Source organism: Stegastes partitus, unplaced genomic scaffold, assembly GCF_000690725.1.
Source record: "Stegastes partitus isolate 25-593 unplaced genomic scaffold, Stegastes_partitus-1.0.2 Scaffold209, whole genome shotgun sequence".
Classification (NCBI taxonomy): Eukaryota; Metazoa; Chordata; class Actinopteri; family Pomacentridae; genus Stegastes; species Stegastes partitus.
This window is the reverse complement of record NW_007577940.1, coordinates 194,232-212,302: the sequence shown is the minus strand read 5'-3', so window position 1 is coordinate 212,302 and position 18,071 is coordinate 194,232. Positions and strand designations below refer to the sequence as shown.

The window sequence follows — 18,071 nt, the reverse complement described above, 5'->3', positions numbered from 1 at the left end:
GCATTTTAATATTTAAAATATTCTGGTGTTTTCTCTTGTATGATTGAGCTACATTTTTTGTATGAAGGGTGTTTTAAATTACAATTACATGCCTGCAGTGATAATACAGTGGTTATTTATTATTTTGCTGCATAAACACAGGACAGCACAATAGTCTGACTTAATATTATTTTGAACATAATACAGCTCTGATTCTATCAGCGACAGCTCCTGCAATCTGGATTTTATCGTCTTCAGTACCTCCAACTGGCTACACATTCCTTTGATGTGAAGATAGTGTGAATCATGATGGATGAATAAAGGACAGACGTGAGAAGGACTGGAGGTGTGGACAGTCTGTTGACATACACATGCTGGCCTCTAGGAGAAACACTGCATTCTGGGAAACCGCGATCTCAACGGGCTCTTTCCTGTTTGTTTCGGTCCCTTAACGCCATCCTCTCCATTTGTTTCCCCCTCTGAACTCTCTCCAATTCTCATCACCTATTTTATTCCCCCTTTAATCAATTTCATTTCTCCCTGTACACAAGCAAATGCAGCAGTTCTGGTGCGGTTGCCGTGGTAACCGCAGTTGCTAGGCAACGCACAACTCTCCATCATCCATTCCAGAAGTCTGACAGATGGAAAGGGAGAATGCCAAGGCGAGAGCGAGAGAAAGAAAAAGAGAAGGGGGGAACATTACAAAACGGATGAAGAAGAAGAAGAAGAAGACAGCAGTTCCAATCAACTCGTCAATAATCCTCTCAGCATATGGATTCCTATTAGTCCATCAGCCCGCAACATTTTACTCTGGTTACAACCTGCTACAAAGCTTTACTGCATGCATAACAATGTAAATATGCATAATTTCTTTGATGCGGCCATAAATTACAAAATAGAACAGTCAAAGATTTATAAAGTACTCACTTCTTCTAGTAGTCATGCAGTTGACCAAATCATTTCACTACTTTGTTCTACATGTCTCATTCACAAATTGACCAGAAATAAACTATTTGCACTAGATTCTGTAAAAATCAAGAGAAATCTGCTGTCCTCAACACAACTGAGACGTCCTCAGTGACTTAGGTTTGACCAACAGTCAAGTGACAAAGATTCCTTGTATTTAACTGCAGGCTGAGTTTACACAGAGCAGAGAGAAGACAAGTGTGGGAATAAATTAAATAGATCAATGAGTAAATACCTATAGTATGTAGGGTCATCATTTCAGTTACAGAACTGTTAACACCTATGGACACTTGGACAAATGTGTGTGTGACAATTCCAGGTTTTTCAAATTTTGTAAAATAAATCAAAGACATTCAACTTGTTTTTTCCCCCACTTTTTTTATGATTTATGGTATTCCAACTGTATCATACTGCACAGAAGACATCTCTACATTCCCTCTACTTCTAGCCATGGTCATGCTCTTTCCATAGAGGTGCAAGACTTTATATCGCAGTAAAAAGGATCCCACAATGAGGAAAATGTGACAAGAGCTGAGAACAAAATACTCAGAAACTGCTTGGAGTTCAGAGGGTTAAAGAACAATGCAGTGACATACAGGCTGATTACAATGCCGGCCTCTGTGGGGGGGTGACTTGTCTGAAGCAGTCAGTGGTTTGTCAAAGGTAAAACCTCACAAAAGTCATTCATATTTTGACACCATATTTAAGATACTGCATTCTATGAAACTAGCTTTAGTGACAGCTACACGGGAGAGAGATACGGCAAGGAATGTGAGGAGTGTCTGACACAATGGAAATTACCAACATCGGAAACTACTCAGTGACACTAATAATTCATTTTTTGGGCTACTTGAGTGCATGATGACATTTGGGGAATACGTTATGACATTAAAAGTCATTTTTGCAGTGACTTAAGACTCCTGAGCCATTACAGCTACTATATGGAACAGTCGTGAACAACACTGGGGGAAAAAATTAAAGATTGCGAAAAAAAATACAGAACTTTTTACCAGATGTCTTAAATAACTCTTTTCTTTCTAGAATGATTGAGGTGATTTTGTAGGGAAGTGTATCTGCACACAAAATAAAATTCAAAAGCTAAACAAGTCACCTTGAAAGGCATCCAAAATATTTTTTATGCTTTAGTTGGGTACAGACTAGTAGCTGTGTGTACTCAACATTATCTTTTTTTCTGTAGTTGAAATACTTCCATAAAACTGATGTTGTGTCTCTTTTTGCAAACTACTTCCTGTCCAGTGTTTCTCTCCTGTTCCTCACTCATTTTACTATGTACATGTCAAGCCTACATAAAGCAGAGTGAACGATGTTGAGCTTCTCTTCAAGATAAGTCATAGAAAATGGAATTGTGCAAATTTTCTTTTTGTATCAAGCAGCAAAAAGGTTGTCGTGTGGTGTGTTTGAGTTCTTTTGTTTCACTTTACATCACCCAATGACAATGTCGATGCTGAAACAATACAATGTGCAGTCCTGGTCTGGAAATTCTTCCAGAGTTCCCTCCTACAGCTTCAAATGAGACTCAAACAAAGCAAAGTAGTGGGCTGTAAAACCAAAACAAAGAGCTGAAAGCTGAGTTGGGTAAAAACGCTCTGTGGGTTCGTCACCATGAAGAAGACTCACACAAAAACTAGAAGGGCACTTGGAAGATGCCTCCAAGGCCAAGGCCCTATCTTGATCAGGATCAGTCCATGCTTGAAAACCAGAATTGTATTTTAAAACTTACTGACAAACAGAAGGCACATTCTCTACTAAGGCGATATTAAAATAATTACTACTTATATTGACATACAGAGGTTACCACACGGGGTAATATGTAATATAATGGACGTCTTGCAACCACTGAGGACTGATCATCTTCATCTCTGACTATTGTTTATTGATAAATACATGGTCTATGGGGGCTGCTGGGTGGCGCAGTTGGTAGCACTGTTGCCTCGCGGCAAGAAGGTCTCCAGTTCGTGTCCCGGTGGGGGCACCGTGATCTTTCTGTGTGGAGTTTGCCTGTTCTCCCCGTGCAGTGTGGGTTCTCTCTGGGTTCTCCGGCTTCCTCCCACACAGTCCAAAAACATTTTGAGGTTAATTGGTGATTCTAAATTGTCCGTAGGTGTGAACACGAGTGTGCTTGGTTGTCTGTCTCTAAGTGTAGCCCTGCGATAGACTGGTGACCTGTCCAGGGTGTCCCCTGCCTTCGCCCTAAGTCAGCTGGGATAGACTCCAGCCCCCCCACGACCCTACTGAGGATTAAGCGGTGTATAGATAATGGCTGGATGGATTGACATGGCCTATGTCAGGGGAGCTACATCTTCAGCCCGGAAAGTTTCATTTATGTCTTCTGTAATTATGAAGTTATGAGGGCTCTGAAATAATAAATAGTAACGCGAATTAAAAAGTGTGAAATTTTAACCCACCACATGTACTTCAAGAGCCTGTGACTAAGACAATATTTGTAGTATGAAAGCAACATTTCTCATGGTTTCATAAAATATACTAAAGTTATTATACATAACAAAAAATCATGTGGGAACTTTTTCAGATTTGGCTGATTAGATATGGAATGAATGAAAAATCCAACACTTGCATAAAAACTGCATTCAAGGTGAAGTGGTGACCGCTATATTTAGAGCATACAGAACGTCCATTGCGTAATGTCACCCTGCCTGACCCTGACTGTGTCTCACCCGAGGACTTCACGAGCAGCAGTCCACTCAGGAGCAGACTTTCACACTGGACTGACTGACCAGCTGATGCCAAGACAGGTGGATCTCCTCAACACAGATTACTTCAGCTTAATAATACGGCCGAAAATAAGGCCGCGGACTGTCCTGGCCTCAGGACTGTCTGAGCAGAGGTCACGGGCGGACAAAGACAGCAAAAGGGCAGTCGCTAGATGGAATTTTATAAGACTGTGACTGGATTTGCAGACGTTTGAATCATTTAATAACTAAAGCAGTGGTTTTCCTACTTACAATTTCTTTCTGATCATTTCAGGACCAGCAACATTTATTATTATTATCCTTTAGGAGACAATGAAAGTTAACGTTTTGAGTGTCTTACCTATCCCAGACGTTCATTCCGCAAAACTTGCGGTCGGGAGACATTGCTAGGCGTCAGGACAGTGAACGTCGCTGGAAATGCAGTGATCGGTTGTGATTTGGACATGCTGCCCTAACGCGGAGTCCTACTGGAGACTATGCCGGCAGTTACCCGAGAGAGAAGAAAGCGCAAGCGGTGTGAACGTAAACAAAAGAGCGGGAAGAGAGCTGGGATCCATGCTAGGCTAAAGGCTAACCCCTCCAGACCAGCAGTACCGTCGCTCCTACTCTCTAATGTCCGCTCCCTCGACAACAGGCTGGATGACCTACGTTTGCTGGGAGAAACCCACAAAGAGTGGAGGGACTGCTGTATGTTTGCATTGCAGAAATATGGCTCCATGGCAACACCCCAGACCGCCATACAGCTGGAGGGGACGACATGATTCTGGGCGGACAGAGAGGCAGCTAGCTCTGGGCAGCATCCACTCTGTATGTACAGCAAAATGACAATAAACTTGATCTGATGTGATTTTGATTTGATTTATTTTTCAGTAAATGAAACCCCAATGAACCATCTGAGCAGCTTTGGAAGGCATGTTGTTTTTATTAGATGACAACAGCAGAACAGAAAAAAATCATTGCATTTTTAGCTTACCATTAACTATTATAGGACCAAATTTAACTGCAAATAATGAAAGAAACTAGCTGAAACCTCTTTGGGGGAACCACACGGTGCTGTGCAGGAAAATCGCCGTCAAGCCTGCCACCAGGACCTATTTCAACTAACATGTTTATCAGTATGACAAATACTGGCTATTTATTGTTGCAAAACTGCTATTTAAATTTAAAAAATGTACAAGCAGACACTGTGTGTCTATCTTTGAGGATAAACATTCCAGCAGCACTGCAGTGTCTTCTTCCTGACCTTGGTTGTCATGACAGACAACAAGGCTTGTTGAGCTCAAGGACAAGGTCTGCTACGAGTGTTAAAATCAAAAGCAAACTCTCTGCCCAGCTACAACTGTTGATTACAGCTGACGTCCAATTCTGAAGCTGCGATTTGGCTGAAAAGGGACTGATATAATGTATGCGTGGCAAGACCGGAGATGAATCACGGCTTCCATGGTAAACATGGAAGCTGAATCCCTGGATGTATCCAGCATTTCTGTGGCATGGGTCAAACGGCCTGTTCAAGCAACCCAAACTACACATCCGAATGTTCTGTGCCAGAATCACTTAAGGGATTTCCAAAGGCTGTGTGATAATAGGTGAAAAAAAAAAAAAAAACAACTAATTGAGCCGACAAAGGCAGTCGGTGTCAGTCAGATAAGGCAGGTGTGTCGTAGTCTCTCGATTCTGTGTGACGGCTGAGGCGTTTTAAATGAGCTGAAGGGCATTGCAGTAATAGAGGCAGACTGATTATTAAAGCATGACTGAGTCTCTCTTTGTCCTGCTGTGACAGGAGAGATCTTACTTTAGGAATGCAAACAAAAACCCAAAGCAACTGAAATATGCTTTAAACTAAGAAGTAAAATAATGTCAGAGCAGACTGTGTTGATTGTCTCATTCAGTATTTAGAAAACCAGTTAACGTACACTTAACCCTGTGGACTCCAGCAGTCTCTAGGTTATTTGTTTGCTCTGTTTATATTTTTACTCAATGTGGGCTCATTTTCCTCAGCAACAAAAGTCCTGCACCTCTATGGAAACGGTACAACCAGGAGGAGAAAGAACTCAGAAATGTCTATGGTGCAATATGACAGAAATAACATGAAAAAGAAAAGGTATGATTATTTAATTTACAAAAATTTTAAAAGCCTGGAGTCAACATTTTTCCAAGTGCCCACAGATGTTACCAATACTGAAAAACAATGGCTCCACATACTATAATATCCAAGTATTTACATTTTTACACACTCTTTAAGTGTTTTCGCTCTACTCTACACATCAACTGTAGAAAGATGTTTCACCATGTGGATGTATCTTCCAACAGCGGGTTCCTCTTTTCGTGCCATGCTCCATCTATTTTATTGATGCAGTACGTTTTATTTTTCAGTTCACCTAAAAACTCTCTGGATTTTTGTCCTGTGACTGTGGGTCATAGCTGAGTCACTCACGGCTTCTCAGTTATGCTGAGAGTGCAGAATTTTATTTAATTTTTTTCCATGATCTGGTTAGGCTAACTGGTTTATTTTTGGCCATTTTGTAAATGAGACATGTAAAATAAAGTGATTTTGAAGAGAGAGAAAAAATTCAGCATAGGGTTGGTTATTTTTCCAAACAGAACCACGGGTCACGCATGATTAATTCATGTAAAGTTGAAATTCACACAATTCTTTCTATTTTAATAGTTCTGGCTCTAATAAATGGTGTCATTTGGCAATACCTTTTTTTAAAGATAAGATGCTTTTCAATCCCATCAGCAGGTTCTTTAGGTCCACAGAGGTAAACTGTCAGTTGTAAATCAGTTTGCTCAGAACTTTGTCCATTTGTGTTTTGTTAGATGTGTAAAATTAAAAATTTCTCAGCATGCACTATCTGGTCAGACAACAGCAGTACAATCATATTCCCAATGTGTACAGAGATGTGCAGAAGAAAGTGATTTGGATGAGTTATTCCAGCTTACACTTGGCTGTTTGTTGTGGCAAAGCCGCACCACTATGTGTTTGCGCTGCTGAAACCGCTACGCAGCTGTACGGACACCTCCACGGTCACATGCCTGAGCCTGTTTGGACAGCTACCTCTTGTTACCGTAACATGCAAAGCCACCCATTTGCCATTCAAACATGGGCTGTGTGTCGTGCTCTCCAGCTCATGGCTATTTCCCTAAGCTGGGCTGCCTCGTGCAGCACCGCCGCTTCTTTCAGATCTGTTGATGGACTGAGTGAGGGGAGAATAAAGGAGCAGTAATGCAGGACAAAGGAATAGTTTTTGGCAGCATCTCCCTGTGCTGAAAATTAAAACTCGGCCCTGTGATTTTTGCCCGTCACAAATAATGACCAAAGGCAATTAAATGCAAACCGTGAGACTTGACACGCATGTCATTATAGGAATTCAGATGGCAAAGGAGGGCTTTTATACAAATACCTGTTGTGTAACTGAGCCTTTGTAAAGGAAGACGCAGACAGGCAGAGATGAAAGGTAGGGCAAACAAAGGCAGCAGTTCGGAAAAATTCAAACAAAAAAGGCTTTTACCGGCTGCCTGTTCACACACGTGAGGATTTGCTGATATTCTGTTGTCAGTTATTGTAAATTGCATTGATACTGTAGCGCTCTGAGAAATTCTAATGTAATTTCTTGAGTGGACTATTCATAGTCCACTTGATAAACAACATCATTGCACAAGGAGTTAATAGATTTACACTAGTTCTATCCATCAGTGGTGACATATAACAGAAGCTCCAATCAGCGGCTTCAGCACAGAATTAACAGAAAGATCTTTAACCAGATGTTTCTGCATGGACAGCCTTGGCTTAGTGAGGGGACATTTTTAGTTTGTAGAATTATTATACTTACACAATTTTTTTTTTAAACTAGAGGTGTAACAACACGTGTATATGTACTATTCATACGCATTGCTCAGTTCAGTACCAAGACCCAATCGATGACAAAAGTAGGGCTGTCATACTATCAGATAACAGACAGGCTACACAAATATTATGGCCAAAATAATTCCCCAAAATAAGCCTTTCTGTTGAATTCCTCTTTAAGTTTGTTTGATGTGTGTGTGTGTTCTCCTTCAGGCAAGTAAATTAAACTCCACCCCAAGCCGACAAGAGTGCGAATGGTCATCCATGTGGCAACTACGCAAAAATGGTAGTTAGCTAATTAAAGTCTATCAGTTGAGAACATTTAGCAAAATTGACATCCTGAGTGGAATACATAGGCGCTGACCTACCATGCATATGGAAATGTGTCCTCAAAGTGGAGGAGAAAGTAGTACAATAATAACAACTATGTGTCCACACCTATATGAAAGGGAGAGTAATCGAGACTTTATTGTCTATCGTGAACAAACAGGCCCAAATATCACCTAGAAAGCACTAAAACATTATTGGAGTATTATTACATTATTACCAGAGTGTCAGGGGTTTCGCAAAGGTGTCAAATAAGCATGTGCACACCTACGCAGGCGGCAGAGGAAAAGAATGAGGTGATAAAACTGAACAGAAACATGGAGACAGCAACAAGTCTGGCAGAGGGAGGAGAGCCGAAGACAAAGAGAAGGAGGCCGGGAGAATTAACGCAGTCTCTTCTCTCAGGGGGGCTGAGAGCGCAGAACAGTAAGTAAACCTTGTAGAAGCCTGCAGGGCAGCCGTGGTCCCTCGGCTCGCCACAACAACTGGCACGCCGCCTGCCTGCTCCGAACGGGACCGCTCGAAGGAGCCGGCACCTAGGCGCTGCAACCGGCTAGAGGGCAGGAGAAAGCGGGAAACGGGACGATCTGCACCCAACACAAACAAAGCTGCTTCGCCATCACAACAAACAGCGCTGCATGCAGGATGGACTGGAGGCATCTGTGTAACTGCTATAGGAAGTAACACTGGTGAGGGGGGGGATTTAGCAGAATACTGTGTTAGTATGCAGAATACTGTGTTAGTATGGCATTTGAATGGTGTATTTTAGGCAAGGTAAAATTTGGAGAGAAGAGATGAGTTTGAGCTTTAAGGGTGTGGTGTCAGGAGACGCAGCAGTGACGGGAGATCAGATTTAACACATCAGGATGTTGGATGCAATATCGAGTAGATGCAGGTGCACGCTGCTTGAAGGAGCCCCAACTGCTTCGACAGCACTTCATTACATCTAAATCCAGTTTATAAAGATTTCACTGTTTGTAAAAAGTCAAAAAGATTCAATTAACAGGCCGGAAATTATATAAGTTTAAGTGGCAGTTGACAACCTGCAGATGAGGTGAACAGGTGAAGATAAGAATGAGTTGGACAGGCATGTTTTCTCCAAAACATCTCCAAAATTGCATCATTAATCAGAGTCATTACTCATCTGCGATGTAGGGAAACGTCACCAAGCGTACCCAATCTACTACTGCTTCACCCAGATTCTTTAGAAAAAATAATAACACCTTTTGGGCTCCTCATCACCACCAGGAAATCATTAGTGACTCAGCTGTGACTAACAGTGACGTGATGAAAATTCTGAGCATTTTCAAGTTAATTGCAGGCTGTGTTTCCACAGAGCAGAGAGGAGAAAATTAAAAATTTAAGTAGTAAAATATCTATGTCGAGTGCCTTATTTATTACAGTATTGGTTGTACCTGTGGACACAACAAAAATGTGGTAGATGCTGAATCCACGTTTTCCATTGTTTTTTTAAAACTATTTTTTGCCATTCTAACTGCATCACACTGCACAGATAACATTTCTAGTTCTCTCGACTTCCAGCCACGATTGAACTGTTTCTATCAAGGTGCAGGATTTAATACTGCAGTAAAAATGCAACAGGAGCAAAAAAAAACAACAACATATATTTAGGAAAATGGCTACTCACGTTTTAACGTATATTCACAGGTTTAACTACAAAAACATTACATTAAGTTTCATTTTATTCTTGGAGATTTTCTTTTATAATAAAAACAAAGTATATATAACGAAATTGCTGTCTGTATATCACCAGTGTGGCAGTAGAGATGTCTTTACATAACTGTGTAGAGGAGATGGCGAAAATTCTGGAAATATCATGATGGTGGGAAGCTGTCTGGCTTAGAAACTGGGAGAAAGGTGTGCTTCGTGCCTCCCAGAAATACCTGCCATTATTCTATTGACTGAATTGCTCACATACAGTAGCAGGCAAATATTTGTAAATTTCGACACAAAGTGCACCTGTCGGGCTCGAAGTGTTAAACCGGCAAAAGTGACAGACGGCCACCAGTGAGAAGTCTGAATGTTTGGACACTGCTAATAAAATGCTTGCAGCTGTGTAAGGACAAACTTAAAAACAACAGTGCTTCAGGCTCAATGCTGCTGAAAGACTGTTTATCTTGTCCAGCAGCGGAGTTCTGCTTGTTAACATTTGCTAATAAGCACTAAACCTAAGTAAACACAAGGTTACTAGATGAAAGGTTAGTCAGGTTCTTCACTCTGAAGGGGACACAAGTGTTTTTCCAAATTTCGGGAAAACTTTCACTTAAAGTGAAAGAAATTTCACTTAAAACTACTACGCAGTTAATTTTCTAAATGTTTCACTTTATTGATATTAATTATATTCAATTAATATATTCAATTTGTTTTATTTATTTACTTTGTAAATTTTACTTTTTGATCTGTTTAGTTAACAAGCATTTAATTTAAATAATAATAGTAATAAGTAAAAAGAAGTAGTTTTTGTTTTGTATTAGTTTCTACATGATTTTTGTGTTCTGTTGCACCACTAAACATCTCTAATGACTTCATATAGGCAGTAGATGGGAAGGCAAGCGATCAAAGTCAGAGGAATTCATCCTCTGAGGACCAGGAGTCACAACACCTGGTGCCAAACTGTCCATTTCAGCGATGGAGCCGCAGAGTGAACTGTGTAGGTACCAGGTCAGCATTTTTGCCTCACTGAATTCCATTTGTGGGTTGTACAGGGAAAATGTTGTGCTTTTTCCTCATAAATAATGAAGCAGCTCTTGTCTCCGACTGCAGTTGTACATTTACGCCCAGCTCAGAGGTAACCACAAAATTCAGCTGATATTGACTCATCTCAGATGTATCTGGCTGGCAGACATAAAAAAAAATGTAGCTGAGAACAATGTTTGAGATTGTTTAGAAATAATGTCTCCAATCTAAAGTTCATCCACGTTGTTGTTCACAATCTGTGTCTTTGAAAAAGCTAATTTAAGAATCCTAATCAAGGTTGTGGATATTTATGTGAAAACATTAACCAATATGTCATAATTGGATTTTTTTTAAGCTTGAGAATAAAAATCAGCCTGTAAAAGACATCACCAGTAAATCTCACCGCCTTTTGTCAGCAGATGAGTTTTCCAGGCTAAATCCCAGAGCAACCTCCATCAGATGATGGAGAGAAAATGTACTAAATGTAAATTTTCACTTTGAGTAAAGACATTTTTCTGTATAAATAGAGAGCGCACTCAGGGGAGTAATGCATAAGGCTGTGCAGGTGATGACAATAAAATAACACCAATTTCCTCTACTGTTTTATTTAATTGTCAGTAGATTCCTCAAGAGGAACGCTATTGAATACAGGTAGTTCTATTACAATATGCGTTTCAACTGGTGCTTTTGAGCAAAACATTGTCCTTTAATGAAAAAAAAATGTTAAAACTTACCAATTTTCTGGTTGAAAATTTTGTCAAACGTCAGTTCATCTCTCTCCTCCAGGTACTTCTGCATCACACTGCGAATACTGCGAACACATGGTGGTGGTGGGGAGAGGAAGAAGACAGAGGTTAACATACAGCATCATCACCCTCCACATGCAACATTGCTGGATCTCAGCAAAGTCAGTCCTCCTCCACCTTCCACCTAAGATCCTGGCCCAGGTTTAGGACTCTCCCAGCCGCCCGTCCCTGACAGAGTTCAGTGGCGGCAGCGGGGGGGGACGACACTTGGGAGGCGGCGGGGGAACCTGGAGAGATACATGCTACCCAGGGAACGGGTGTTAATGAGAAAGAGAGCGGGGAGAATGAATCAATTAGCACCCCCTCCATAGGCCCATTAACACTATATCAGCACACTGCATGCACGACAGGAAAGCAGGACAACGGTTTCACCTACAAACACCTATGCAGACAGACACTGAGCACGTGCAAGGCAAAATGCTGGCTCCCTATGGCCAACCGCCCACGTATTTACAATCTGATCGGGCTGCATTCTTTACTCACATGACATTTGATCAAAAGTATTTATAGCAGAATATGGAATCATCTGCCTGTACTTTATTAGTTTTAACGATTAATCAATTAGTGGTTGGTTTTGGTGCAGACTATTTGGACAGAAAATCATTTAAAATTTGCAACCTAAATTTGAAGAGCTTTTTGTTTTGTTTTAGAGTGAGGGAGGAAAACCCCAGTTTCTAAAAATACCCATGCACATGTGCACTAGGCCTAAATTTGGATTAGACTTTACTTGTAATACACGATGAAAGTAACAACAAATCGCCAACTGTGCATGTCATCCATCCTAATGATCTTAGGTAAAGTCAATCAATATGTAGTACTGAGCATATTCAGATTGGACTAGTGTTTCTCCTGCCAACAGGTGCAGCTTTATTTGTGAATCCATTCCACAAATCGGTCAGACAAACACAGAAAAGGGAGTTCATTCTGAATGTATGAATGCATGGACCTCGGGGGGAACAAAAAAAAAAAAAAGTGACACAACATGAGTGAGACTGCCGCTTCACAGAAACACCTGCTCCACCATTTGAAAGGCAATGACGTGTTGTAATTGTGGGTTATATATTTGATCCAGTGCAAACAATATTACACGTCAACCGAGGCCAAAACTGGGGCTGCTGGGTACCTAAAATAATCACAGAGGACCCCTGCAGATCAGTGCTGTTCGTGGGCGATATGAATGTAACCTGGGTCTGCAGGGAATCAGCAATGAAGGCAACATTTCGACTGCAGCTACAGGAACCAGAAGCTAGGAAGTAAACAGTTCCTCTTTTAGAGGAGGCCTGTTTGCCTCACTGAATCATTAGCAGCTGACTCTGGATTCTTTGTGTGAAACCTCACTGCTGTAGACACCACATAAATACAGTGGGTAAAATTTACTGTAAAAGTCATGCCTTATGAGTCGGTAAAACAGGTACACGGGAGTTATAGTTTCCGCTACAGTATAGATGGTTTGTGAGGTTAGGTAACAGTGTCTGCAGCTCAGACAGCTGCAGGTCATGACGCTGGTAATAAAACACAGGTGCATTAAAAAATTAAATAATGTACCAGACAGCACTTTCGACGCCAGCCATGCAGATCATCTGTATTTTAACTGCTTAGGATCTGAAACATCTATTTAAAAAAATTATAATTTAATAGAGCTTTCCTTCACCGCCCAGTACAAAGGAGGTAAACAGTCTGTTGTTTCACTGTAAAATAACCTCTAACAGATATTCTTCTTTCTAAAAACAATGCTCCAGATGGTCTAGATAACACAGAGTTTGATGTGAACAGTTTTCATTGTCTCTTACCAAAGCAAACCTCAGTCAGTAACAGCAGCAGCTTTACACATCAACATTAGCTTACGGGAGCAGATGACCGGAGCAGAGCGGAAAACAAAGAGGCTCCTGCTGTGACAGAACGGTTTGAGTGACAGAATGACTGCCGGCACATAGTGATAAATAAGGCAATGTTATCTACAGGGGATTGCACTGACGCTGAGAATTTATGAGTGGTGGGCCGAATGAATGTAGCGCTAACGCTGGTGTGCATTTCCTGCATTATGAGCGGCCCTCACAGAGCTTCAAAGACAAATAGGATCAAACAATGATCAACAAACTGCAGGGAGGCATCGCCTTTTAAACATACTCGCATGTGCCATCGTCCCAAACCTGGCCAAAGCAACTGCAGCGATGTGTACCAGCAAAGGACACTTAATCAACGGCCATAAGAATATTGCTTAAAAGAATATTTGACAGTTTTACTCAAATGCATTAAACGCAAACAGCCATAAAGCACAAAAAGTTCATTCTCAACTCCAAGCATGTTTTTTCCCCGTCTAATAAACAGCCCTTCATATATCCTTTGATAATGGAGCCCCTTCACCCTCACTTTGCTGTTTTTAACAACGTAACGAGCCGAAGAGGTGGTCACTCCGACATCTGGCAGGTTCGTATTAGTGAACAGAGAGCATTGTGGGGGTTAAGCTAGATACAGGCCACCATGACAAAGACTTCCAAGGCAGTTAATGTCCTCTGATCGGGCCTCACATGCACAAGGAACATCACTGTACTTGGACAGCATTCCAAGAGCCAAGTGGTGAATTAAACTAAGCTGCTTTAGCACCAAATGCTATCCCTCCATGGTTAAAGATAGCCGTATCAGCACATGAATAAACTTTTTAGCTATCATCAAATATTGATTTATTGCGCTGCCAATTATCGGTTATTCGGAAAACAGTTTGAAATTTGCATCCGTACTTCTCTTAATATTTTGAGGCCATTCCTTTATGCTTGCATATGTTTTGTTTGTATGTTTGTTATTGTTAACATCAAAAATATTACTTGAGCATCTTGATGAATACGTTAAAGCGGTTATTTTCAAAATAAACCATTTTCTGCTGGTCTTTACTAAAAAAACAGGACATTTTAAAATAATGAGTAATTAGCAACAGAAAAACTATTTTTGCCGTGACAAAGGTCTCAGCTGTATCACCCAGCCCTACGTCATCCTGAAATCTGACATTTTGCTGCTTAACCTGGCCTTACATTTTCATATCACATTTTTTCTATTTGGTGCCTGTTCATTTGAGATTTGATGAAGTCACACTGGGCTCCAGGATACTGCAATAAGCAATTTTTAGAAGCATTGTAACAAATTACTGTAAAAACACGGCCAAAGTCAAATCGTAGTCAACTGTTTTTCCAAAGTACAATGAAAAGTTGTAAAATCAGATGCTTCTTAAAGAGCCAAAAACAAGAATGACTGCTAACAGCACTTTACTGTAAGAACTGACAGTGAGATTTGAACAAAACAATTTCTAGCAACTTGATTTAGGCAGTCGAGACAACTAATGCTAACGGTACATGATGATCTGAAACAGCACATTTTAAAAAAATAACACTGAGTTCATTTATCTTCTAAAATATATTTGACTACAATTGTTCATACATTGTTCCCTTTAAACAAACATTCCCAATCCAATCCAATCCAAAATGTAACTTGCCTTATCCTTTATCGTTTTGGGTGTTTTAATGCCATATGCATTTTTAAATATTAAACAGAATAGGTAGATCTCAATTATGGATCATTAAGACTTCAGCCACAAAAATGCAGTAAAATGCTGGCAACCACAGCTGCCAGTGTTTTACAGGAAATTTCGCAATAGTGGGGAGAAAGAACATGAGGAAACATAGGTTAGTGTAATGAAAAACAACCTTTTTATTGCTATTCAAGGGCCCGTTGCTAACAGCAGGCTGTACGCCGCCTCTATGACGGGCTGCAGACTCGTCATTTTGGCTGCGTTACATCTATCTGCTCCGGCATGAACCAGCTCCCAGCATAGTTAGATGAGTGTGTGCTTACTTTCCAGCAAAGGCTCCAATAATACAATAAACCTTATGCTGCCTTCTAGGTGACCTTTACTAAACCCCCAACAGCTATTTCTGTGATGACAAAGCAGCATCCTGGTGGTGGGAGACCCTTCCAATGTTAACTGACCTAATTACATGCCTCACTATACAGCCTCAGCTGCATTTCAATGCTCACCTAACATTCTGATATATTTCCCAGCCCACGTTTGTTTTAAATGAATCACTACATGGACGGGGCCCATCTAAACCGCTTTTTGAACTCTACTTGCCTGAAATGACACTAATATTGAAAATGTTTCAGCGACACTGAGCTCCGGGTGGGTGAGATGGCTTTCATACATACGTATAGGTCTTTGAGTATAGAAGTAAAAGGTCAGAGAACATGCAGCGTAAAGGATACTGAATAAGGCTTTCACGCTTATTTGTCTTATCTTTGTTTTTAGGTCATTACCAGTTAACCCACCTTTCACTGTGGATTCTTTTTTTTTTTTTTTTTTGTTGCAATATTAAGTTCCCGCACCTCTATGGAAACAGCAAACCCGTGGCTAGAAGGGAAAAGAAAATGTCCTATTCTTTGAATATTTATTTTACAAAAACTGAGGCGTACTAACTGCTGTTAATATTATAAGGGCAAATGGTGGTACCATGTGTAACTCCATGTCTAACCCTAAACCAGAATTTTAACAATTTCAGTTTTTACAATCTCTACACATCAGCCATAGAAAGACATCTCATCACGCTGACTGTATCTTCCAACCGCTTGTTCATCTGTTTGTTTGCTTTTGAGTCATGCTGCATTTATTTTATTAATCAATTTTTCATTTGTCTCCCGGTCTGTCATGTCGTTTCCTCTCTGTCTGTGGAAATACGGCCCGCAGATGACCTAAAACTTGCTCAATTTTTATCACGTGACAGCTGGTCACGGCTCAGACAGTCATGGCTTTACTGTTGTTGCTCAGGGAGCTCAGAATTTTGTTTTGTTACACAATCTGGTTCGAGCCAGAGGGTTTATTTCTGGCAAGTTATTTAAAATGAGACATGTAGAATAAAGTAATTCTAATGAAAAATCATAATTTTAAGCTTAGATTTGGTTATTTTTCCCAATGTAGTCGCACAATCACACATGATTAGTATACGCAAAGTTGAAAATCTGACTAGTTTTTACAGCTTCTGGCTCAGATAAATAGTGTTATTTTGGTGCTTTTTTAAAAAGAAATTACAGATAGGATGCCTTTCAAACCCATCAGCAGTTTAAGGGTTTGGAGGATTAAACTGTCTGTTCCATCTGCTCTAACCTCTGTGACCTATTTTGTTTTGTTAAAATTTCAACAAGCACATTACGTGTTAATACTTGCATGTTTTTTACAGGAACTGTTTCAAATGATTGATTTCAGGCAAATTTTTAACAGAGATGTAAACTAAAGTGATTTTGATAAAAGTTTAAGCTTAGATGTAGTTAATTTTTATTATTATTTTTTGTATTTAAAGTTGAAAATCTGTCTAGCTTTTCTGTTTTTACAGATAACATGCCTTTCAAGCCTGCCAAGGGATTTTGAGATTTAGTAATTTATTGCACAAATGCTCAGCTTCCAGTAGGTGCTGGTGTCCACACTGATCCTGTAACAACATTGTGTTGTGCTAGTGACCATTTCACACTGCAGAAAGTATGCAGATGTGTAAATATTTAACATATTAACAGGATGTCACTAGCCTTTCTATAGCTGGCTCTGTGGACATGTAATTGAACCGTGTTGATAAGACACCATGCAGTGACAAGTGTAGTTGTTCTGCCCGTGCCTGTGTATTTCTGTCACTGTGGAAGTAGGGATGCGCGATATGACGATATTAGATCGTGAAGGATTAGAACGTGTAGACGATCTGCCAGAGTGAGGAGATTGTATGGATCGTTTAGGTCACATTCTGTAAATAGCAGTTCTATGCTGATGCACCGACGTACCAGACATCTTACGTCGTCAACCTGATCGACCAATCATCGCGAAATACAGGCAGTGACACAATTTCTTACCTGCCTCCTTGTTTGTGTGTGTAGCGGTAGCTGCATGGAGAGCCATGGCTGCAAGCCAAGCGGAGGAGTTGGTCGCTAAAAAAAACTCCACTTCCATTATATGGTATTGTTTTGGCTTTTCATCAAATTGTCTATCCCAGACATGCATTCCGCAAAACTTACAGCCGAGAGACTTTGCTGAACATCAGGGCAATGAACATTGCTAAAATTGCGGCAGCCGGTTGCAATTGGACATATTACACCAACACGGAGTCCGATCGGAGACTACGCCGGCAGTTATCCGAGAGAGAAGGAAGCACAAGCGGTACGAACGTAAACAAAGGAGGAGGAAGAGAGCTGGGATCCATGCTAGGCTAAAGGCTAAGCCCTCCAGACCAGCAGTACCGTCACTCCTACTCTCCAATGTCTGCTCCCTCGACAACAAGCTGGACGAGCTATGTTTGCTGAGAGAAACACGCAGAGAGTGGAGGGACTGCTGTGTGTTTGCTTTAACAGACACATGGCTCCATGACAACATCCCAGATGGCCATACAGCTGGAGGGGACAACATTATTCCAGGCGGACAGACAGGCAGCTAGCTCTGGGCAGCATCTGCGGCTTCACCATTGTCACACCATCGTCTGTGTTTGTGTCCCTGAAGGCCTACCAGGACCTGAAGAGGTTTGCCATGTTTAACGTGATAGCGGCGCTCATGGACACAGCGGACTCTTCAGGAGACAGCGACAGTAGAAGTTCAGTGTCTTGCCTATCCCAGCATGCATTCTGCAAAACTTACTAATTGAATGATCCCAAAGAAACGCTCTCTCATCTTGCCTGTACTACTGTGTATGTACAGCAAAA

At 40.9% G+C, this 18,071-nt stretch overlaps 1 protein-coding gene across 1 annotated transcript in view; it reads right to left on the bottom strand.

Annotated features, from left to right (window-relative positions):
* Positions 1-18,071, bottom strand: part of grk3 (G protein-coupled receptor kinase 3) — an 80,670-nt gene that overhangs the window by 48,935 nt on the left and 13,664 nt on the right. Inside the window, exon 2 of the mRNA XM_008280769.1 lies at positions 11,283-11,359. Coding sequence (XP_008278991.1) covers positions 11,283-11,359 — 77 coding nt within the window. The remainder of the gene's footprint in view (positions 1-11,282; positions 11,360-18,071) is intronic.